This window comes from Triturus cristatus, chromosome 3_2 (assembly GCF_964204655.1).
Source record: "Triturus cristatus chromosome 3_2, aTriCri1.1, whole genome shotgun sequence".
Taxonomy (NCBI): domain Eukaryota; kingdom Metazoa; phylum Chordata; class Amphibia; order Caudata; family Salamandridae; genus Triturus; species Triturus cristatus.
Window position 1 is genome coordinate 166818818 of NC_140584.1, and position 24481 is coordinate 166843298.

General features: G+C 45.8%; 1 protein-coding gene across 1 annotated transcript in view; it reads left to right on the top strand.

Moving 5' to 3' along the window:
* Nucleotides 1-24481, top strand: part of LOC146856963 (palmitoyl-protein thioesterase ABHD10, mitochondrial-like) — a 178234-nt gene that overhangs the window by 54869 nt on the left and 98884 nt on the right. Inside the window, exons 3-4 of the mRNA XM_085647451.1 lie at nucleotides 12022-12133; nucleotides 14203-14340. Of these exons, the coding sequence (XP_085503577.1) occupies nucleotides 12022-12133; nucleotides 14203-14340 (250 nt within the window). The remainder of the gene's footprint in view (nucleotides 1-12021; nucleotides 12134-14202; nucleotides 14341-24481) is intronic.

The window sequence follows — 24481 nt, forward strand, 5'->3', positions numbered from 1 at the left end:
TTAATAATTCAATTTCTGGGGAACTTATTTCTTCTATAACAGATATACTAATTTCCTGTTTATGTACTATAGCGATCCCACCACCAGTCTTAGTGGGGCGATCCAGTCTAACTATTTTGTAGTCACTAGGAACTCCCAAGGTTATAGCAGGAGTGGAATGTGGTTTTAACCACGTTTCCGTGAGGTAGCACAGATCGGGTTGTTTAGAAGAGATTAAGTCCCAAACTTCAGCACTGTGTTTAGAGAGCGACCTAATGTTACACAGGATGTTCTTCCTCCCTAAAAGGGTATGGTTACTTCCCGAAGTCAAACTGATATCTGGGTCGACTATCATGGAACGATCAATATCAGTCGCATCTCGGGAAAATATGGTGCTCTCAGTGCGTCGTTGTTGGCATGGAAGAGGCCCTTCTACCTCAGGGTGTTCAATTGCCCTGCCACCCTTTAACGATTGTAAATTATATCCCTTCAGTACCTGAGAGCTATAAGTAAGCCTCACCGGTGGAGGCCTTTGCGTGTAGGTCTTAACAGTCCCCATGGCCCCTGGCCCCGTCCTGTCGCGGACGGGCGCAGACGGGCAGGTCTTTGGCTTGTCTTCGGCGCTGACAATGGCGCCCTTCTGCGCGCAACCGCTGCGCGCTTTGGCCGACGAGGGCTAAATAGCCTGTGTGTAGTGCTGTTAGAGCGCTAACCGCTCAACTGTTCCGGGGTTAGTGGGCGTGTCTTGCTCTTGTCCACCCGCCTTCCGCTCAATGGTATTGGATACCGAGTCGGACCGGGGCGGGTAGGCTGAAACACTGAGCAGAGACAGAACCTGGCCCCTAAAACCCCTACAGTAGAGGTAAGATCGTCAGTGTGCTAACAATTAAAAGTTACAGATAGGCAGTTGATTGTCAATGCAATACAACACACAGTGAGGAAGATTATGCTTCAATGTGCAATTTTTAAATTTCGCCGCAAGTGATTATAAAATCTCCAATTATAATCCACAGTGAACACTCCATATGCTAGTTGCTCTGAATGCTCCGCTCTGGAAGTTACCTGACACCAAGCGGGGTCGGGAGACACTGCCACTGTCCTCCCCTTACCGCCTTTGTGATGAATTAACCTGTCCGCACACCTCTAAATCGAGCCTTGTGTTTGTACACAGTTCATATTGGCTGATTGCTATTGAAGAAAACTTTGCATTCTGTGCTTGGATGAATCTGCAAAATAATTGTATTTAAAAAACAGCATAAATCATAAATTTCAGGTAGAACAGCTCCTCTGACTTTTGCCCAAGAGAGGAGCTCCACCGTGGAGGAACATCACACACATTTAGAATCAAATCTAAGAGTTTCTATAGTAAGATCAAGCGGGTCTAGGTTTCATGCTTCCTGTGAGCAGGTGCGATTGTTACATTGTAGGAAACCGATAAACTCGGAGTAAGTGGTCCTCAAAATTATTTGTGCAGGAACAAGGTTTTTACATGCGCTGTACTTTAGGGCACCCCAATAAGGAAACAAATAGATGACATAGCAAAAATGTCCATGAACTATACTATTAGGAGCTGTTGAAAACTATAAATCACCCCATGAGATACTTAGCAAGTCGTGACAGCCACAAAGCAAGATACGACTTGCCAGTGGAAGGGCAGCTAGGCTCCCAAGTACACAGAGCTCCAAAGGAAATAGTGATAGCTTCATTACATAAACTCCTAGGGCCAGATGTATGAAAGGATTTAGAATTTCTTAACAGACCAAATTAAAATTTCGGCCCGCTAATAAATACTAAATTGCCTTTCCCTATGTACAAAGGCAGATAGGAAATCGCAAATAGGGATATCCTATTTGCTACTTCCCAAGAACATGTACAAAGCATTTCCTAAATGCAAAATGGGCATTTTGGAAATGCTATTACCATCGACGCCAAGCCGATGGTAACCATGTGCAATTTGAAAAAAGCATCCCAAACTGCTTTTTTTTTAAGTGCCATAAAGTGCACACTTGCCCCTAGGGCATTTATGCGCTTTACATATGCACCACTTTTTGTTGGGCATACCAATGGGTATGAATGATGTTACATTTCCAAATGTGCGATTTCCTAATAGCGATTCACTATTAGGAAATCTCTATTTTTGTCCATTCCATTTTGTATTTCCTAAATAGCGATTTCCTAGGATTCGCTATTTTGGAAATGCAAAAACTGAATTTTGTACATCTGGCCCCTGGTGTACAAGCATAATGAACAGGAAGCAACATGCGATAATAAGAGCAAAAGGAATAGAACATGATGAGTAGGCATAGGGCCAAGTGGATGCCGATCAAGGACACCAGAGAGAGGGGATAGAGGCGAAAGCCAGAGAGAATTTGGAAGAGTTAGTGAGAAACAGAAATTATGATTAATATGAATGACAACAGCAGGACAGTTGTGGTACACCCTAAAAAGGAAAGGTGCGATTTTTAAAAAGTAAATGTGTCTGAAGTAATGGGGCATAATATACCAATAAAAAGATAGAAAAAGACCTGCTTGACAATGCTCTTCATGCCTTGAGTTCTCCTCTTATTTTATTTGATGATGATAGGGGTTAGCACTGCTCCCAGAGGAGAGAGTATGAGACAGGTATAAGAGAAGCAATGGTGTGGGATAACTCAGAGAGAATGAGAGAGGAGGATACATGTTAAAGAGAGAGAGAGAGGAGTAATGAGATAAACAGGATAGAACTGAGAGGTCGGGGATTGGACAAATGGGCATTGATTAGGGGTTGCCACTGGTAACAGCTGCGCCTCCCAGACTGCCCTGTGCAACTCCTGGCACAGCTTTTGCCATTCCTTGGCCTCGGAAGTGGTAACATTTGTGGCAAGAACGCAGAGCAGTCACCCTTGTGGGCGGCAGGGCTCCTCTCTTCTTGTTTTCTGTCCATTTGTATTATTATATCAATAATGTATAATAGATTAATACTCACTATCTGTGTAAATAGAGCACAGGAGCTGTAACAGGACATTCACTGACAGCTGAGGTGAGTTAAGTAACATGAGTTTAAATGCATGTTGTGTCCATTGGGGCAGGTGAGAGTGTGTTTGTGAGAGAGAGAGAGAGAGCGCCTGTCAGTATGGGAGTGTTTGTTTCTATATATGAGCATGCTTGTGTTTGTGAGCGTGAAAGTGAGTGTAAGTGAGGATGAATAAGAATGAGTGTGAAGCGTGTTGGAGAGTGTGAGGGAATGTGAATGAGAATGAATGTGAGTGAGGATACATGAAAGAGAGTGGCAGTAAATGAACGTACCTATAAGTGAGAATGAAGGTGTTTGAATCAGCGAGAACAAGTGAAAATGAGTGACAACAAATTAGTACTAATAATTGTGACAGAGAATGTATTAGTGAGGGAGAGTAAGAGAGAGAGTGAGTGCGTACAAATGAGGAAGAACAAGTGAGTCAGAATGAGTGATATTAAGTGAGACGACTGAGTGAGAAAGAAGATGTGAGTTAGATGGAAGAGTGTGAGTGCCAATTTATGAGTGAGTTTGAATGAGTGAGTAAAAATGCGAGTGAGTAGGAGTGAATACAAGTAATTGAGAAGGAAGGAGTTTGAGTGAGTAAATGTATGTGAGCTTGAGAAAGAATGTTATGTTTGAGAGTCTGCAGTTGGCCGTGGCATACAGAAGGCAATTCTTGGCATACAGAGGGAACTACTACAAAAGGCCAGCACTGGTATACTAAATACAATTCTTAGCATGCCAGGAGCCTGTGACAAAATACTGGCATTACCATTCTAGAGGTAAAACCTGGCATCTCTGGACACCCAGGGAAACATTCTGGCATACTGGAGCAAATTCTTTGGCACAGGAGGCACCCATGGCACAATGCTAGGACAGGCACATTGGCAATAATTCTTGGGCACAGGGTGGCGCAATTGTGGCTTATTGGGGAGGAGGCAACCAAAATGCTGGCCCTGACGTACTAGAGGTAATGTTTAACATATGATCCACCCATGATATATGGAGAGCACTAATGGCAAAACACTGGCACTGTCATATTGTATGTCATTGTTTGCATAAGGGGGCACCCATGATGAGAAGCATATTTTTTTAACAAATTGTCGCTTAGTTTCATTATTGTGAATACACGAAAATTTATGTTTTTGGATAAAACCTTAAAATAATTTAGGCTCCCAGTACAGTTCTGTTTTTTGAGGCACTATATATTCTTGCAATGAACATACCAACCACGTAATATGTTATTATAATACAGAGAGAAAGGAGTATGGTTCCCCTGGCATAGCTGATCCACAACCTAATATAGGTGGTATCTAAAATAGAAATTTGTATTGTTATATTATTCATGAGGCTATTATGGAACTTCAGAGATGTCAATTATTGTAATCTAATCAAGATCATGTGACATAGCTTCGTGGGAAGATTTAGGTCACAATTATGTCACTTCTGTGATGTCATTCAGTTCAAGGAGTATGTGATGTCACTTCCGCTACTTCTGATAATTTGTTGATCGACGTCCATGAGTAAGCTCCTCAAGAATCAATTTTACAATATCTGCAAGACAGGAGAATTCCACGCACTCCAAAGACAGGCACCATAAGTTTCAATTGGAAGGCTTTTAGCTTGGTCTACTGCTATCAGCTCATTTGATGGTTTGATCTCCAGCTTGGAGGCAAAACCGAAAAGTGCCACAATGCTCCTTCCAAACTCAGAACTCCCAATCCGTTCGTGTGCTTTCCAGTTACAAGCTTCATCGAACGAAACCACCAAATAAAGAAAAGTGGGCACTGATCCAATCTTAGCATTGTTCAAATAGTAACCATTATTTTTCGCTCTAGTGGAATCATGGGTCATGATATGTGTTTTATTATAATTAATGCAGAGATCTAGATCCGTTATAAGCCTAGTAAAATGATTAAGTAACCTGTGAAGCCTTACTGAGGTTCTGACAACAAGTGCTGGAAATGGACCGGAGCGGACTCAAAGGGAATCTACATCCAACCTGACCAACTGTTTCTCAAGGCCGTTAATATAAGGAGAGAGAACAAAAAGAGGGCAGGTACACACCTCTGGTGAACTCTTTTTTTCTCTCTTTATATTAATGGCCTTGAGAACAAGTGTTATTGCCTCAGTCATTTCACCGTTCAGCCCATATCTCACAGTGGCAGTGACATCATTATGCAATTGCCTTAGAAAGCCAACAATATGTTTGTCCACCCCTGTGCTGGATATCATTTGCCCCTACATTGATCTATTTACATGGTCAAATGCAGAGCTCAAATCCATAAACGCAAGGTACAAATTGCCCAGCTTGGATTTGGAATACTTGCTAATCATTAAGTACAGGTTAAGACATTTTTCAATAGTACAGAGACCCAAACGCATACCATATAATAGGGCTGAAAGACCATGATTATACTGGGCCCATGTTTCAAGGCGATCGACTATTCTGTCAATAATTTTAGCTGTACTATCAATCAAAGATACGGGCTGGTAATACTTAGGGTCAGATTTACCCCCCTTCTTGAAAATTGGTACGATTGTAGCATAGGACCAAGATCATGGAAGGTCTTGCCTAGAAATTGCATTAGATACATTGGTCAGCAAAGGGGTCTAGAGATCAATGTCACCCTTAAATAGATCCACCCACCCTGTCTGGGTCTGGTGCCGTACCACTAGGGCACCTGAGCCTCAATAACATCTCATAATTCAATAACCATACTTCCAGCATCTCTATCCATATCCTGCCACTTGACATCAGAAAGATATGTATTGGTAGAGGAAACAGAATATAAGTTGGAGAAATAGATCACTCATTTACTAGGGGGCCCGGGGGGATAATGGTGTCAATTCCCAGCTCCTGGGAATCCCTGAAAAAGGCACGGGTGTCTCTGCACAAGCTGGCTGCCAATAGAAATTTGCATGCTTTCATTCTAATAGCCTTTTGCCTGCGATCATCTTCCTTATTTAAACCTGCATTGACGCACATCATCAATACTACAAGATACTGCTTGTAATGCCCCGAACCATGTGTTTGACCTACCCTTAGAACCCAGGAAAGTGACAGTCAGTATCTCCCTAATGGAGCTTGACAGTCTAGCATACAACCTCAGATTACAGTTCAGGCAATCAAGGAGTGCATCCTGATTCCTTGACACCAACTCAGCAAACAAGTTGGTCTTCTCAGCACATTCCCATTGCAGCAGAAATCCCTTGTCTCCCTCTACCATCAGGTGAGGTGGATTAACACTGGGCTGAGAAACCTTTAAAACATAAGAGATCGTTATGAGATTATGATCACTAAACGATCAATCAATCAGTGTTCTAAGTCGTGAGAAAATCATATGGAATCAATAATGCTACAGTTAGCACTCCTTAAAAAAGTTTTTAAGAACTGGGAAATCCCAATAAGAATCAAAAGATAACTTCAAACAGTGAGTTGTCAATAATAAATTTATGACGTCACCATAAGAAGTGTGCTGGAAGTCAGTAAACGTTTGACCGATATTATCTAAAACACCACTTGTGTTCCTGTTTGATAATTTACAATGTTGAATATTAAAACCACCCATCCAGACTACTGAGGGCTGGCCGGTCCATACATTAGGAAGCTTCTCCAGCTCAGCCCTCAACTATTTAATAATATCAATGTTGTTGGGATCAAAATTATTGTGGTAAAAATTACCTAGATCTATAATCAAATTTAAATATTTGAAAATGAGGTGAGTACCATCTGAAACCAGGGTAAGCAGCCTCCCTTTGGCTCTACCTGAGTTAGAGTAAATGTTAGGATTGAAATAAGAAGTAAAGCCATCCAAGGTGTAATGGGGCAGTAGCCCAGGTGTTCTGGCAGCAAATTACATTAAAATTGCCCTGCTATTCTGGCTTCCTACACTTGGTCCCCAATCCTGACACGTTCCATCAAACACATTTATATGCAATAGAGGGTCGGAAAAGTCATAATTTGATGATGGCACAGAAGAGTAGGCCATGCTCTTACGATCATAACTAGTCTGAGAGTTTATAGGGGTCACCAAACAATGGGTACCAACGCGAGTAAATCGCTTGTTGTAATTGGGTGAAGGGGAGAACCCTGTTGGTATGTTCCCTGTAACCAGTCAACAGCTATATCCTGTGCCAATACTGCATATCCAGCCGCGTCCCGTGCAGGTAAGAGTGGTGAGGCTGGGCGTGGGGAGTATTTCAACAGACGACAATGAGGAAAAATTGAAAAAATCATTAATTTTCCCTCGTCGCCGTCTGTCAAAATCCCCCCTACCCTGCCCCACCGCTCTTACCTGCATGGGCCGCGACTGTGCGTATCTGTTAGTTACTGGGGCTGAATAAGTTAATGAAGGAGGCTCTGCCTCGAGAAACCACAATTAGAGAAGGAACAAATTAGTGGAACAGGTCCGGGCCTATAAAAATAACCTAGGGGACCACCTCAATCCTACTGGGACCAAGGAAACTGAAAAGATATTATTGAAAATAAAGGAAATACCACCAGGATTCCTGAAGCTAATTACAAAACAATCAATACCACCAGACATCAGATTGTTCCCAATCCATGGGACCCGCCGAACCGTATTAATCTGTTTGTGTACTGAATAACCAATACCAGCTCGCCACTTAAACCTATGAGCTCTTTTATAATCTGTTTGCTTGTGACGCTCTGATTGTTGACGTCTAAGCAATGGAGCACCTTTAAAAATTAGAACATACAGGTGGCTTCTGGTGGTGACTGGAGTGAAAAGGCTTCCCAATTGTTTGAGTAGAGTTTATTTCTCCTTGTGCTGCCCGGGGGCCTGGAGGAAGAGGGGGCTGAAAGACCAAGCAATACCTGGGTTCTCAAAAGATTGGCTGCTAAGCATAGTGTTATCTAGTGTAGCTCCAGATCAAGTGGATGGAGCAGTAACTATCCAGTCCTTTTGAATACAAAGTGAAAGTAGTAGTAGGGTCAGCATTGGCGTTGCTTCCAATGACCTCAGACGCCTCTCATTTGGTATTGCCCAGTCTTTCTCCCACAGAGTCAATCTCTTGGTTAATTGCTCCCATTGCGGTAGTTATGAAGATAGCAATAGAGCTAGTTAAAGGTCGCTCCTTACTGGTGAAAGCTGTAGATTTCTTCTTCACCATTGTGCAAAGTATAGACACAAATCAATGCCGGGGGTCTGGCAGCGAAACCAAGATGGGTGGCATGGCTTGGACTCTTTTGGGCTGTGAGAGGCCTGATCTTGGCCCGGGCACAGCCTGTGTGTGTCCTGCGCCGCGAGGAAACAAGATGCACTATACGAGCTCAAGCCCTCCTACAGTAGGGCTCCTCCCATTTATTTTGTTCTGATTATATATATTTTTTTAATGTAGAACTTAAAAAGTTGCTACAGCACTATTAACTTAATTTTCAAATACATTTTCTATCAATGGTAATATATTAAAGTTAAAAAAAAATTCTGACGTTTAAATGAAAAAATGAAACCCCAACAAATGAAAACATATTTTATTATGCATTATTAATTCCTAATATGATGCACATAAATAATACAATAAATTTAGTAATAATTTAATAAAAATATAACTAAATTCATTTTTAATTCAAAATATGGTATTAAAATATTTTACAATTAATTAACAAATAGGTACTATCTGTATATATTTGATAACATTAAACTATATTTATTTACATTTTTAACTACTTTAAATAATTTAATTTAATTTGATTATATTTCCTATGGGGTTTTATTTTAATCCCTTACCACCATTGTTTTTTGTGGGAGAGTGTTTCAGTATCAGTGATTGGCCATATGTGACGCTGGACTTAGTACTGTTGTTTTTGTAGAAACTTAGACACAGATATTTTAAATTATCAAAAAGTAGTAAACTTACTCTAAATTGTAAATTGCTCGAAAGTGTAAGTTACCTTTGTGAATCTGGCCTCTAGTCTAGTGCCTGGAGAGGATTCACAAGGATTCTATGAGTAGATGTATCAATCATAACCTGATTTAATGATTAATTGAACTCAACACAAACGTTCACAGAGAAAATGTGTCAACTGTGTTTTGGCTCACAAAAACACATTTCATTTATGGTGTCTTCTCAAAGGCTAGGAACAAAGGGCCTCAATTACAAGAATATGACGCTGTGCGGCACTGCAAGCCTTTTTAGCTGTGCCGTGCAGCGTCATTTTCAAAACACAGGGAAGCATTAACAACACCATGATACATCCTTGAGCTTTCTGCTGCGCTGGCTCACAATTGCCTGCCATGTGCAAGCACAAGCACCCTTGCGTCATTTTGCAAGGGTGCCTGCGCTGCGGGGATGATTGTTTTTATGCAGGTAGGCACACCTTGCTGCACAAAAACAATAGTTAATGGCATTTTCCTCTTTCTATGCATGCTACACAAATGCACTATGCATAGATAGAGGAAAACACTAGGAGAAATTCAAGTATTTCTCCTCGTTTCGCCATTCCTACACCTCCCCTGGGGAACACCCACAGCAACACCCATGGAAAGCCCTTTTCATGTAGTGCTCTGCGTGAAAGGTACCCATATTTAAAAGGCTGTGAAAAGCCATGCAAAGTGGGTTTGCGTGACCTTGTAAATATGCTACGCTACACTGCGCCACCCGAGCATCAGAAAAGTGATGCCCTGGCGGCACAAAAGTGCAGCTAGGGCCTGGGTAATGTGGCCCAAAGTTGTCACTCTGGACTGACCATTAAGTTACTTGTTTTCCATTGACACCATGGAGAGAAAATAGTCCTGTTTTCAGACTATATCTTCGCCTCAAACGGATTATGACGACACATTTTCTGTTGCCTAGATGGCTGATATATGTTCTTGCGCTGAAAAAGGAGATATGTCACATTTGAATAATAGAGTAATTCTATGTAGTGGTGGCAAGCTATCTGACAGCCGAAAAAAGTCAGAAAATATTTTCAATGTAGTTTGCAAATTTTGAAGTTTGTTCTGAAATGTATACATGTGATAGAATGAGGAGTAATTCTAAATCAAATAGGTTATCTATGAAATCATTGTTAAAATGTCATAGTCTCGAAATTCATTCGTCATGAGGATGCACTAAAATGCACAGCAGTTATGTTAAAGTATGGTCGCCTAGGTAAGAGACTGAAATGTCACACAATCACTGGGCACAAGATTGCCCAAATTTGGTGTGAGGACGTAATTTTTCATATGTCTTTATATCTTTTTGTTTGAATTAGAAAATGTGAATTTGTTGTTATACCTGATTAAAGCACACAAACGCCTTAGCATTATTGCATACTTTAACACATTTTAAATGCATTGCCATTTTGTTAACCCATCATATACAATGCACATTCAGGCTAACTGTTCTAGTTAGCATAGCCTCGTTCTGAAGTTGGTAACAAAGCAAGAACTGAAGATTTTACCCTAGCATACTTTATCCCTGGTCAAGATCTTCTTGCATTCTTCCCAGGAGAAGAGCCAGACACCTGCTCTTTATGTCCATCTGTAGTTTTAGTTGTATTACATGTTCTTTCCTCCACTCATTGCACTGGGAGACAAGTGTATTAATGTAAAGCCAAAATGTACAGACCTTATCATGACATGCTCAAACTGACCGGTTGAAATAGCAATGTGCCTTTAGAAAATGTGGTGCCTGCTGGCTATTTTCGCATTAAACACGTGTAGGACTGCTATGCGCTTTCTTAAGTGTCTGTTTTCTTTCCTGGGTGTGTTAATGCTTGCTAGAAATGACTGACCAGGAATTCCCTCAGCGGGACCTACTACCATGCAAAATGATATTGTCTACCACACACTGGACTTAGGAAAGCACAAGACCTTCAGCCAGAGGGAGGAGGGATGTTGTGCCATGAGATTCAGAAAATCATAGGGAACACGGTGGACACCCATAGAGTGGAAGAGAGTTTTGGGATATTTATTTAATGTTTAAAACACATCAACGTCACTTCACAATTCAGTTATTGCTATGAAACAATGCTGCCTAGTCTTGCTTTTTGTGACTTCCATTTGTGCCATTCTACAACTGCAAACAAACTACAAGTGTAGAGCACAGATCAGGAAAACATTTACTAAACAATAGAATAGTCACACAAGCTCTACCCATTTGCTTGCTGTGGGTTTGCCTCCCGGGGCACCCTTTGACTACCTTGCTGCTCTCACCTCAAAGCTGCCACTGAAAACAACAAAAGGCTAAGCAACCTCAGTGGCGGCCAATACAGATAAGGAGTGATGAGGTGGATGGAGGGGGCCGGAGGGAGCACGTGGGAGGAGGAGAGCGTGCTGCGGGGAGGGTCGGGGGGGGGATACATTAAATTAAAACAAATAGGACTTAGCAACCTGGTGCTGCCGGCCACATTGCACTCCTCTATTCCTGGTCCCAGCAGTCCCTGGCACAGCATCCCGACTTCCCATTCAATCTCTGTGCTGCTCTCAAGCATGAGAGCTGCGTGGGGATTGGCCTGAGGTGCTGGAGCAATGCTTGCTCGGGCACAGGTAGTCTGTGCTGTTTCTCCAACCCGGCTGTGTTCAGTGCCCATGTCAGTTTGGCCTGCCTGAGACGGCCGGACAAACTGGCATGCGCACTTAAAAGTGCACATCTACCACTCCCCCCCTCCCCCGCCCCCCATGGTCCTGCCCAGCCCCTCTCTGCACACCCTGGCTCAGAGCCAGCAGCTAAAAAATAAAACAATAGTAAAATATTGTTTTATTTTACAGCAGCTGGCTCTGAGCAATTGGGGCGACGCTTCTACGCCAATGCGGATGAGCCACCGCTGAGCAACCTTCTCATTCGGCAGAAATGTGATGACTCTTAAAAGATGTATTGCATCTAAGCAGTTACAATACCCTGAGCTATGTGTAAAGAATTTCATATTTTCTAAAAGATGACATCTACTAACTCACAGCATTCCTAAAATTGCATCAGTGGTTCATTATCCTCTCCTTACTCTGCCTAGTACTTTCATAGCGATGGTGTTGACCCACACACCTAAATAAACAATCTCCTTGTCAATAAATAAAGTGAGCCATTTCTCTCTTCTAATGCAGGTTTGATTATAGGGGGTGTGGATGCTCAGAAGGAAACTTTGAGGATTCCTTGTTAGGGGAGTGGAAAGATGACGTCTTAGCAGTGTTGGATGAACTCACCACTGGCCCACAGGTAAGGAATTGGGCTGTTTCAGCACGTGTGACTCAATCACTGACAAACACTAACATTGAGATGAGAATGAAAATTTTTCTAGCCAATATAAATGAAAGTTACAATTCGTGTAAGGACATAGAGGCAAGGATTATCCTTCATTAATGCTTAGAGATACCAAAGTAACAACAAAACCATCGGCTGGAAACTAGAGAAATTGGTTGATATTAGAGCAATCAAAACAATATCTATCTAAAAAATAGCTCCACATCCTGTGATTGGCGGTGTATTTTATGTAATGTGTAGATGGCATTCTACTTGTTAACACTGAGGGCCTGACTTAGATCTTGGCGGACGGGTTACTCTGTCACAACGGTGATGGATATCCCGTCTGCCGAAATATAAATCGTATAGGATATAATAGGATTTATATTTCGGCTGACTGGCTTTCTGTCAACATTGCATGCCGAACACGTAATGGTTGGATCCTTGGAAGGTATAGGCATCATAAGAGACGAAGCAAAGACCCATGGAGGTGTGGAGTCAGGGTAGAGGCTGCTGGAATTCCCAAGCCTGCAGGAAGGGGCTCCTTCATGGGAAGTAGCGCTAAACATAAACAGCACAGCCTGCCTTACTGCCTCTAGCTGCACATGGTAGGTGCATTGGGTCAGAAATTCTGGCTTCATCATTTTTTAGCATCTAAATCTGCCCCAAAGACAAGGGCAATCCCAGTGTTAGAATGGCCCACTAACATCACCCTTTCCTCGAGGCAGAAGAGGATTTCTGCTTTCTTTGGTGCTTTTGGAGTTTTAGTGGAAAGGTTTTATAGGAGACTGCATCCTGTCAGGGGACTTATTGAAGGGGAAATAGGATGCTTTGAACATCCCTGTGGGTCTTGGCCACAGATACTTTGGCTCTCAGCTCTCTGACAGCCTTCAGGTGCATCAATGAAAAGGAGTCACAGGCTGCAGGGTCGATTTCAGAATCCAGGCACCACCTGCATATGTCATGCCGATCTGATAAGCGCATCTTTTTGTGGCAAATGCAACAAGGTTTAACCCTCAAGATCTTAGGAGGAGACATTTCACATAGTCATTGTTGAAAGCTGAGATATTTTTGATGATGAATTATGTAGAAGAGGTCAAGAAAAACAGAAATTCAGTGTACCAATTGGTGCTTATAGATTGGGATGTGATCTGTTCTAAATGGCTCCAGTCAGGTGGAGTGTGGCTGGAGCCATTTGGCTCCACCTTGCAATGCCGAAAAGCCATTTCTGGGGGGAAAGGTTTCTAGATCCAGTCTGCCTTCTGGGGAATATTCATATGGCGTGAAATCTGCAGGAAGAAGTATACGTCAGAGTCTTCCAACGTTAATGACCTCATCATACAAAAGAAGAAGAATTCTAAGAGATAAAAATAGTTTTTATCTTGGCAGCCAAAAGCTGCAACGAAAGAGGAAAATAGAAGAATATGCAGTCATTTTGTAGGCTGATATTGAGTCGATTGGTCTAATATCCACCATGTTTCCTGCAGTTTTCAGACCATGATTTCATGATTGTGTTGTGGTTTAGTTGTTGCTGGGGCTGCTAAAAATAGTTCTGAAGGATACAATGCATACTCTTAGCCTCTGGTCTCGTGCTCTCGTAGAATTGAGGCAGCTACTCACATATTTGTTCCTTTTTCACTGTCCTTCTTCCTCACCTCACAATTCGTTTCCTCTCCTGTTCTTGCCATCTTCCTTCCCATCCTGTATTGTCTGCAACCTCTTCATTGTCACTTCTCTGTTGTTGCAACATTCCTCAGGGGCATGAGTTACAGGTTGCAATGGCCAATCACTGGGAGTCAATGTCCATAGAATATTACTTCCTAGGATGTCATCATGGGTCAGAGGATGTGTCATGTTACTTCCCATGATGTCAAGCGGAGGACGATCACAGTGCCTGTGAAATCACTTTTTTTATCAAGTCATCTTTCAATGGTCACTAAATCTCATTTACTGTGATGGTATTGGTGGGTTAAAGGATGTGTGATGTCACTTCCACTTTTCTCATTTTAGTGAAATGAGGTCACTGAAGTTCTCTTCATTTTCAGATGCTCGTTGGCGCAAGTATGGGTTCATGGTTAATGTTCTTAGTCACTTTGGATCGACCGCAGAAGGTTGCTGGACTGGTCTGCACTGGGACTCCTTTTGATCCCTTTGTGAACCTGTATCAGTCCATGTCGGCAGAGGTAAGAACTGCATTTTTCACAGACCTCTTTACCGTACCGTCTGCATGTCAATTTGTATTTGAGATCAGAAATGGCAGAAAGGAGTCCTATGTTTAAACCGAGATGAGGTGTTGAACCTTGTTCTATATTCTATCCATCAATTGTTCTTTTTACATTTGTCACTCCGCGTAGGACAGGTATGCCCAGACGTGGGTCCCGTGCTCCCCATGCCACTAGAGTCAAGCTAGCCTGGCTGATGAGGCGTGTTACCCCGAAACTGGTCCCAGGATGCTTGTTTCCAGTCAGGGAGGACCTGCCAGTTCGGGCTGGACTGTTCTCATAGGGAGCAGGGTCAAGACTGATTTGCATATGGCTGGGTCCAAACTGGAATGGCATGGGGAGCAAAAAACGATGGATTTAGACCCAGATCTCTGTTCTGGGGTGAGTGTATGACATTGTTCTGCATTCTGTCCATCAATTGTTCTTTTTGAAGTTGAACCTGGTATAACCTCTTTAAATACGTAGAGAGAGTTAACAAAATGTGCTGGATGTATTTTTGAACTGTCAATCTTACTGTTAACTAATGTTTGTTTTCTCCTGGTCTTCTTCATTTCCAGCTTCAAAGTACAAAAGTGTTTATGTTGTGAAGTTCTCTGTTCTTCCTCAAATAACGTATTCAAAGATGACCCCTACTGAGTCTTTCTCACAAATGAAAGGATGCTGATAATGGCAAAAGGTATTTAAAACCCCCAGGGCCCGATTCACAGAACAAACTTAAGACTAAATGCTAAACTTAGTACCAATCTGGTATTCACAGAATGCACCTAGTACTTCTGGTATTCACAGAATGAACTTACTACTTTAGCGATTCACAAAATGAACTTAGGACTTTTGCTATTCACAGAATCCATTTACGACCACTAAACTTACGTCCGCACCCGGGCCGGATTTTCCGCCCTCGGAGCGGAGTTTCCGAACCCGGAGCGGGAAGTCCGCATGCGGGCCGGAAAGTCCGCTCCGAGGGCGGAATATCCGCTCCCGGGCCGGAAACTCCGGCCTCGGGCCGGAAATGCCGTTACCGGGCCGGAACATCAGAATTCGGACCAGACTACATTACTGTTGCCATTGATCATTTGAGCCAAGGGGAAACACCTGTTCAAGTCCCTACCATCCCCCACCATGCATCAGCTGACACACTCCAGCCAATCCTAGCTCGGCAGCACGTATAACTGCAGAGCAGACACACACAAACCCTTTCAACATGTCACTGAATGTGTTTGTTGCACTGCCCCTTGCCATGCAGCAAAACCAATTGAGGAGGAGGAGGAGGAGAGCCAGAGCAGAGAGGATCTTCAGACAGAGGATCAACTTATTTGGAATGTCCAGTCAAGATATAAGGGCCAGGTACCGTTTCCCTTCAGAAATCATCTTGGAAATGGTATGTGAGTGGGAGCAGGAACTTGACTCCGTGACCTGCTGCTCACATGCAATACCAGCATACCTCAAGATCCTATCAGCGCTCCATTTCTTCGCCACTGGCTCATTCCAAAGGGTCTCCAGTGACCATGTGGGCATATCCCAGGCAAGCCAGTCGCGGTGCCTGCATCAGGTACTGCGATGCATCACTGCAAGATCCCACCTCCACATACATATGCCACCGACACTGGCCCTGAGACAAAGGGCAGTACGAGATTTCTTTCGCATTGCACAATTTCCACGTGTGCTGGGTGCAATTGACTGTACCCATGTGGCCCTTCAGCCACCCCGCCACATTGCACACATCTTCTGCAATAGACACCGATGGCATTCCATCAACGTGCAAGCTGTCTGTGATTCCAGAGGGAGGTTCATTGATGTGCATGCGGTGTTCCCCGGCAGTACCCATGACAGCTTCATATTCCGCATGTCACCTCTTGCCCGGCGGATAGCTGCGGGAGAATTTGGCAACATGTGGCTACTGGGTAAGTACCAAGCGTTAGAAAGGAGGATTATGTGTTTTTGAAATGTCTGAATGCCCCCCAAAATTAACCATAGTACTTTAAGATTCATAAAGCTAGATACAGGGCCCACCTGACAATGCATGTAATACAGTATAGATCATGTCCTGTGCAAGTCAAAGAGGGAAATCTAACCAACTGCCCTTTCCCCTCTACTGAGGTGACGCTGGGTATGCACTTACCCCACATCTCCTCACCCCTTACAGGCGTGCAGACACTGTACCACAGCGTAGGTACAATAGGGCACACATACGGACTCGAGCCATCATAGAGCGCACTTTTGGTCTGTTGAAGTCGCGATTCAGATGTCTCGACCGTACAGGGGGGGTGCTGCAGTACTCCCCAGAAGTAGTGTGCAAGATCATATTAGCCTGTTGTGTCTTGCACAACATTGCCTTAACGCATGGCTTACAGATACCGCTGGAACCTCGGCTACCTATGAATCTGGGAAACCGGGCCATGGCACATAACCGAGGTCAGGGCATGCAAGTCCGTGAGCAGCTTGTTGCCACGTTCTTCACATGAGCAACCTGTAGTGGAATGGACCAAATGTGGATTGCTGTCTGTTGCCAATGATGAAACTTGGATATACACGACTGTGTCAATAAATTCCTTCCTGAGGCTACTTTGCAAGCCACACTAACTGCATGTTAATCACAGCTCTTGACAGTAGTCAAAACGTTGAGCCTGCATCAGCACATGTGCCCATGTCAGCGATCAGTGTAGTGGATGTCCCGAAAGAATCTATAGCCACAGATGCAAGATGATACATGTACTGAGAGACACAGCCGGACCTCATGAGGATGGGTCTCTTAATCAGAAAAGGCCATAACCATAGCATTGTCGGCCCTGTGCCATCAACAGATGTTACTCCCCCACAAATGATGCGCCCACGACGTGAGTGATGCAATGGGTCAATCAGACGCCATGGGGCAGATTAATGTGGGACTTGCGGCCCTTTCACGCTGCCGTTGCGTCACTTTTGTGACGCTGCGGTGGTGCAAAGCCAGCCCCATGCTGCGGGGAATGTACTATATGAAGCATCTGGGAGATGCGTCACGTTGTAAAGGCCTGCGCCACATGTAGGCGTTCTGGTGCAGGGGGGGGGCCTTCCGTGCGCAGAAACGCCTCCTAAAAATCTACAATATTTCACTCAGTCACTTTTAAGGCCATGCTGCGTCAAAACCCTGCGCCTGCTTGAAGCAGGCGTAAGGATTGACGCAGCATCATAGGGATAGGGCACCCCCGAGCCTTGCTGGAGCTGCGTTGTGCATGCGACGCAACTCCAGCAATGCGCCGCCTTTCCAACGGGGGATGCGTCACGCATCTGCACATCCGAGCTGCACGGTGCACCGAAATTTCAATGCCGCGCATCTGTGTTGGCGCACGGGTGGGCAGATGCATCGCAACTCTTCTGACACATCTCTGCTGATTAGCAGAGATGCGTCTGTAGCCGTAACTCTGCCCCCCTGTGTCTGTGATATATCCACACTTCTCAAACACAATGTTCTGGAACACATCACACAACTCTGCAAATGAGCACCTAATATGGACTACATGTACCATAATGCAAAGCATGAGAAACTGAAACAGAAACTGCAGACATGTCTTGAAATGGTCACTTCACCCTCTTGTCACATTTAATTAATTCTCACATGCACTGTCTTTTCTTTTTTATCCACAACAGAACAGCAGGATGGCAGTAGATGTGATTCCAGATTGTGGATGGATCTGGATGACTACAAAATGGCAGGCAACTACTTCCTGTGATGTATTTGCTGCCTCCCACTCCCTGTCAAACATTTCCTGTATGGAATAATATGTTCCGGGTCATTTTCGGAATTTGCGGCCAAAAAGCGGAAGCTCCGATTACGGAGCGTACGGCCCGTGTGCGGAAACGCCGATTACGGAGCGTACGGCCCGTGTGCGGACCTCCCGCTCCGGAACCGGAAACTGCGTTTACGGGCCGTAAACTCCGAAAATGACCCGGAACACATAATTTCATTCAGGAAATGTTTTACAGGAAGTGGGAGGCAGGAAATACATCACAGGAAATAGTTTGCTGCCATTTTGTGTTCATTCTGAGTCATCCTCTATCACAGACAGATCCTCTGACATCCTGCTGCTCTCATCCTTCTTATTATCCCCATAATGGCTGAGGGTTACGAAGAGAAGGCACCCCCTTTCACTGAAAGTGAGTTGGACATCTTGGCTGAGGGGGTGCTGGCCAAATTTTCTCAGCTATATGGGGACCCTGAACACCAGCTGAGCAATGCAGCCCGGGCCAGGCTGTGGGCCAACATCGCCGAGCGCTGCAGTGCAGTGGGAGTCCACACCAGGAGTGCGAGAGCATGCCGCAAGCGCTGGGAGGACCTAAAACGGTGGGCCCGGCACAAGGCTGAGGAGCTGGTGGGCCAGTCTTCCCAGCACCATGTGCATCGTCCTCGCCTATCCCCACTGTACAGGAGGGTCCTGCGATCAGCTTGGCCGACCCTCCATGCTCAGCTGGAGGAGCATGAGCAGCAGGGACATGGTAAGTGCATCATATGCTAAATGTGTCTGGGAGTATGATGTGAGTGAAACAGTGCTGTACCATTGTGTGTCCGATGCCTCCATTCACAGATTCCGTGTCCATGCAGCAGTAACCAAGCTTAAAAAGGCACACTGTGGCATATGGACTGTACAGGGCAGAGTGCATTTTGGGAGTTGGAGTCTCGCCATGACAACTGGCTAAATGAGCCATATTTGTGCATTTGGACTGAAATCAGCTCTTCCCGCACCACTACAATTGGCACTAGGAAATCATGTGTGCATTGGATGAGCAATGGTACAGACACTGTCCTGTGTGCGCATGGCAGGCCAAAGGGTATTGGATGCTATGACTTGCATAGCATTTTTAGAGTGTGGGTTCCAATTGTGACAAAACATCATGTGCCATGGAGTCAAGACAGACTTTGACATCCTTTCATCACTCTTAAGCGCTTCTAAATTTACAAGGGGTGTTCACTGACAGACGTCTCAGCCTCAGTGGCCTGTTTCACATTTCACATGTACAGGTAGCTGTCACTAAATTCCCCCAGTGTTCAGCGGTGTACAGCATTACCATATCAGTCACCAAAGCCAATATGTGCCACTGGATTGTCAGTACATGTGTGGGGACAGCCAAAGGCTAGACTCACAATTTAGCTACAGAAATAGGCCAGAGCCTCAGTGCATGTGTGACCCACATTCGCCAATTGTCGTGTCCCATACAATGCTAGGAAGCAGATGACACTTGTCCAGACCTTCAACAGCTGCGACTCCCTATGAATGGCCATAATCTGAGATTCGGGACTTCATGTTCTCCATTGGTGGACTGCTTGTGGAACCTGCACATGTAGCTGTGGCAGGACACACAGATCCCCAGAATGCCAGGTTGAGGGTTGGCCAATACAGTCGTGCAAGCCACACACATCCACGTGAGATGGCCATGTCAGACTCAATCCAGGAACTGACGGTGAACATACACGTAATGTCAGCTCATAGACACTGACAACTATTGAGTGTGATCAGAGGAAAATAAGTCTGACCTTGGCTCCTATGAATGTGTCTCGTCCTGCATGACACAAACATAACATTCGGATTTTGCTTACATTTCAGCAGGCACAGCTGGCGGAACAGAAGGGCAGCAGGACCTGGTCCGGAGCAAGAGGCCACCAGTGCGGCGGCGGCTACACCCACTTTCCACCAGCGAGGAAGAGGAGGATGAGGAGGGACCCTCAACATCAAGAGGCAAGGGGATTGCGCCCACCCAGACTGACAAGGGACACCCTAATGCTGGTGCCACATCCCGGGTGGAGGCTGCAGACATTGAATGGGGGGGGTGAACACGACACCTCGGACCATGAGGTGTTGGAGAGCGACTCTCCTCAAGATTCTTCACCTGTGGTCCCTGAAAAGGTGTCCTCGGGGCAGGCCAAAAAACAATCTGGGCCTGCCATCAGCCCCTCCCTACCTCTAGAGTTCCCCATTCCATCGGGGGACCCAGCTGCATCCCCTGCAACCAGTCCCCCTCATCGTAGCCGCCAGCTCCCCAACATCATTGGCTCCGGACCTCAGGCACCACATCCCTCCTCTTCCCCCCAGGCCCCTCCCGGTGTTGTTCCTCCTGTGGCTGTGCCAGTGGACTTGATGTGGATGTGTGAGGGTCAGCCAGACATGTCAGCTCGCATCGCGCTACAAGTGTGTATGGAGGTACGCATGATGCGAGAGGACATGCTCCGATGTATGGCCACCCTCACCACCGTCATCAATTCACTGCCCGCAGCCATGTCGTCTGTTGTCTCCCCAATCCCTTCCCATACCACTGTCAATGTCTCCCCCTGTCCGTTGCCCCACACTGTTTCCCCCCGTACTCCTCGTGTGGCACGAACCCAAGTGGTGCCTGTTCCTGCACCCGCCAGACGTGTGCCTGCATCGGACTCTGAGGATCTGGACATTGTGGTCCTAGAGGATGACCAGAAGGACACTTGACTTTAGACGTGAACAACTATTTCATTTTCCCCTTGTAAATAGACTGTTTTCCCTGACGCTCCCTGACGTGTTATATTTTTTTTGCCCCACCCCAATCCAGGTTCCCATCTCCCTCTGCATTAAGATCATCATTTGTTTTCCTTTCTCCCTTCCAAACGGACGGTTGTTCTTTTGTACCTTCTCAAAATACAATTTGGAATACTCATAACTTCCACTTGTTTAACTTCATTCTGAATGTCTGGTTCTGAATATGGACACATATTTGGTGGGTCATCTGCTATGCACATAATGGCTGGTTGCAACGATGGGTCACACTTGTAACTGTGTCACACACACACATACCTTCTCACATCTCCAGGCCACCTGCAACGTTACACAGGACATGATACACAACAGATTATTAGTTTTGGTAGGTGTTTATTTGGTGCACACACAAACACGTGATCACATTGTCCCGGGTTCCTGTCACTGGTGAGTGCGACGCCGCAATTTGGGGGGGGGATGACCGCTCCGAGTGCTCAGGTCTGGCTCGCCGCCTACGTGGAGGTGGGTACTGTCCAAGGGACTGTCCAGGGTCATCCACATGTGCTGTGGCAGATGGTGTTTGCACACTTGATGGCTGTACAGGTGGTGGTGGTGGTTGTGCAGGTGGCGGGAGTGACTGTACAGGTGGTGGTGGTGGTGGTTGTGCAGGTGGCGGGAGTGACTGTACAGGTGGTGGTGGTTGTGCAGGTGGCGGGAGTGACTGTACAGGTGGTGGTGGTTGGGCAGGTGGCGGGAGTGACTGCACAGGTGGTGGTGGTTGGGCAGGTGGCGGGAGTGACTGTACAGGGGGTGGTGGTTGTGCAGGTGGCGGGAGTGACTGTACAGGTGGTGGTGGTTGTGCAGGTGGCAGGAGTGACTGTACAGGGGGTGGTGTTGGGAGTGCCAGTTCAGCCCGCTGGTGTGGATGTCTCCCTTTGCTGTGTTGGTGTGCAGTTGGTACAAGTGTGGGGATGTGCTGTCCTGTGGGCAGATATGATGGCTCCCCTCCCTGCGTTGACCGTGAAGGGAAAGGTTGGCTCACTCTCAAAATGCCCTCCATCATCTTCATGGCCAAGGCATGGTGTCTTGCACTCTCTTCCCTCTGGATGGATAGCATGTCTCGCATATTTCTGGACATGTCCTGCCAAGTCCTATCCATCCTATCCAACACTTGGCTCAGCCTCTCCACCGCCTGAGGGAAGTGGACCATGTCCTGCAGGGAGTCCGACATGGTGGACAGGGTAGCCCCTATGGCACTAATGTCCTGCCTCACATCGCTCTGCTGTTGGAAGAAGTCCTGCTCCCACTGGTCATCACAGCCAGGTGCAGGCCCTCTCTGCAGCTGTCTGCCATGGATGGGATGTGCAGGTCCTACGGCAGGGGGTGGGGTGGGAGGTGGGAGCCTGTGGGCAGGTGAATGGTGCCCAGGGGATTCCAGCAGCACAACAGGGCTGGTACTACCCCCAGATGGTGGAGAGGCTGGCAGGGATACACTGTCTAGGGAAGAGTGGGTAGGGGAACCACCATGTTGGTCCTGGACGTGAGAACTGTGAGGGAGTGATGTCTGTGTTGTGATGCGTGTGTGCTGTGGCTGGTTTGCTCGAGTCTGGGGACAGGCCATGGTATGCCTGGGAGGAGGCGGAGGGACGTTGCTTGGCAGAGGAGTTGATGCCCTGACCGATTTAGCCAGTCTGGCACGATATCGCGCATTGGCATCTTCATCGTCAGACATGTAGTCCTCATCATCCACCAAGCAGAGGTCCTCAGGATATTCTTCCTCCTCCTCCTGAGCAGTGCTTGCAGCCGACATGACAGCTTGGAGGATCAGGGGATTCTCCCCTCTGATTCCACGTCGGCCCGCACTGGTCATAGGCCTGTCATCCTCGTCATAAGCATCCCCTGGAACAGAGGTTGCAACCGTATTAGGGATTGACCTGGTATGACATGTGGTGCAAAACAAGGGTTTGTATCAACTGTACTTTGCATCAACAGATGAGGATCATGTGACCTGTGTAGGGTACCACCACAAATGACAGCTCACACCATAGCACTGAGGTGTTACACAGATACAGGCAAACTCACCAGCTCCAGCCACAACTCTCTGTCCCTTGGTGTTCCCCCCTAGTGTCACCTGCTGGACCTGTCTCCTCACGGGCCTAGCTGTCCCTGAACCAGCAGCTGTAGAGGGAAGTGACAACATTCTCAATTATCTGCATCACCAATTGTCAGACAGGCACATGACACTCCTGATTTGTATTTCACTTTGTACACAACTGCTGATTACATGCAGAGGGGAATCAGGATCTCTGTCATGGCTTTGGAGTCGAAGCCAGTGACACACCTCATGCTAGACTTACCTGGAGGACGGCTGCGCGAGGGTTGGATGTCATACAGTCCCCGGGATGGTGCATGCTGCTGGGGTGTAATCCGGTCAGCAGCTGTGATAAGACATACAGGTCTATATTTTGCAACAAGAGATGGTAGCTCTGAGCCAACATGTCATTCTCAATGACCATTTGTGGGTAATCCAGAACGATGTGCAGCATGTTTAGCTCCTGAACTTTACATTTAGGCACCTGCTCACATGCAGCAGTTGCCAGCCGTTCCCTCCACACAGCAGTGACATCAATCAGATGACACATCAACAGACACCTCATGCTAGAATTACCTGAAGGACGGCTGCGCGAGGGTTGGATGTCATACAGTCCCCGGGATGGTGCACGCTGCTGGGGTGTAATCCGGTCAGCATCTGTGATAAGACATACAGGTCTATATTTTGCAACAACAGATGGTAGTTCTGAGCCAACATGTCATTCTCAAAGACCATTTGTGGGTAATCCAGGACTATGTGCAGCATGTTTAGCTCCTGAACTTTACATTTGGGCACCTGCTCACATCCAGCAGTTGCCAGCCGTTCCCTCCACACAGCAGTGACATCAATCAGATGACACATCAACAGACACACATGTATGAGAAGATTACTGATAGGAAGGGATAAATGACCCAGATTCCTCCCCATTACACTGCTATCACCTTTGCCATTCAGACTTACATATTTCCAGAGTCTCATGTTGTTTGTTGTCAAGTCAGAAAGGGTTTCATGTGTGAGATTTACAATTGTCAGGGACATGATGTTGCTCATTTGTGCTTCCCCACGCATGAAGTCACACATATTTGTATGAGAGAACACAGATGTCTTACGTCCGTCCTTTGAGTGTACTCTCTTTGCGTACTCTATTTCCCAGATCATGGTACTACTTAGCTGACGACGATTGGTGTCTTGTACAGCAGACATCCAAACCTCTTTTGTCAAACACTAACCTATACATGTGAATACAGTAGGAGAGGAGGCAAGCAGAATGTAACATTGCGGATAGGCTGAAAGGCTTTGATGCCTTCTGCCTGCACTGGATTAGCGTGTTGCTCTTCATCCTAGTCATTTAGCAGGTGTAACTACATGAAGATTCACCTTAGCAGCCCCTACATTCATCTCAAAGGTACACTACTGGCATAAGTGTTGGCCTCAGCCATGCTATTTTCATCGTGGTGTTTCCTATCATTGAATTGCAAGCCGGTTGTGTTTTGGTCACTTCATATGACTCATGGTACTATTGAATGTCCATTCTGCA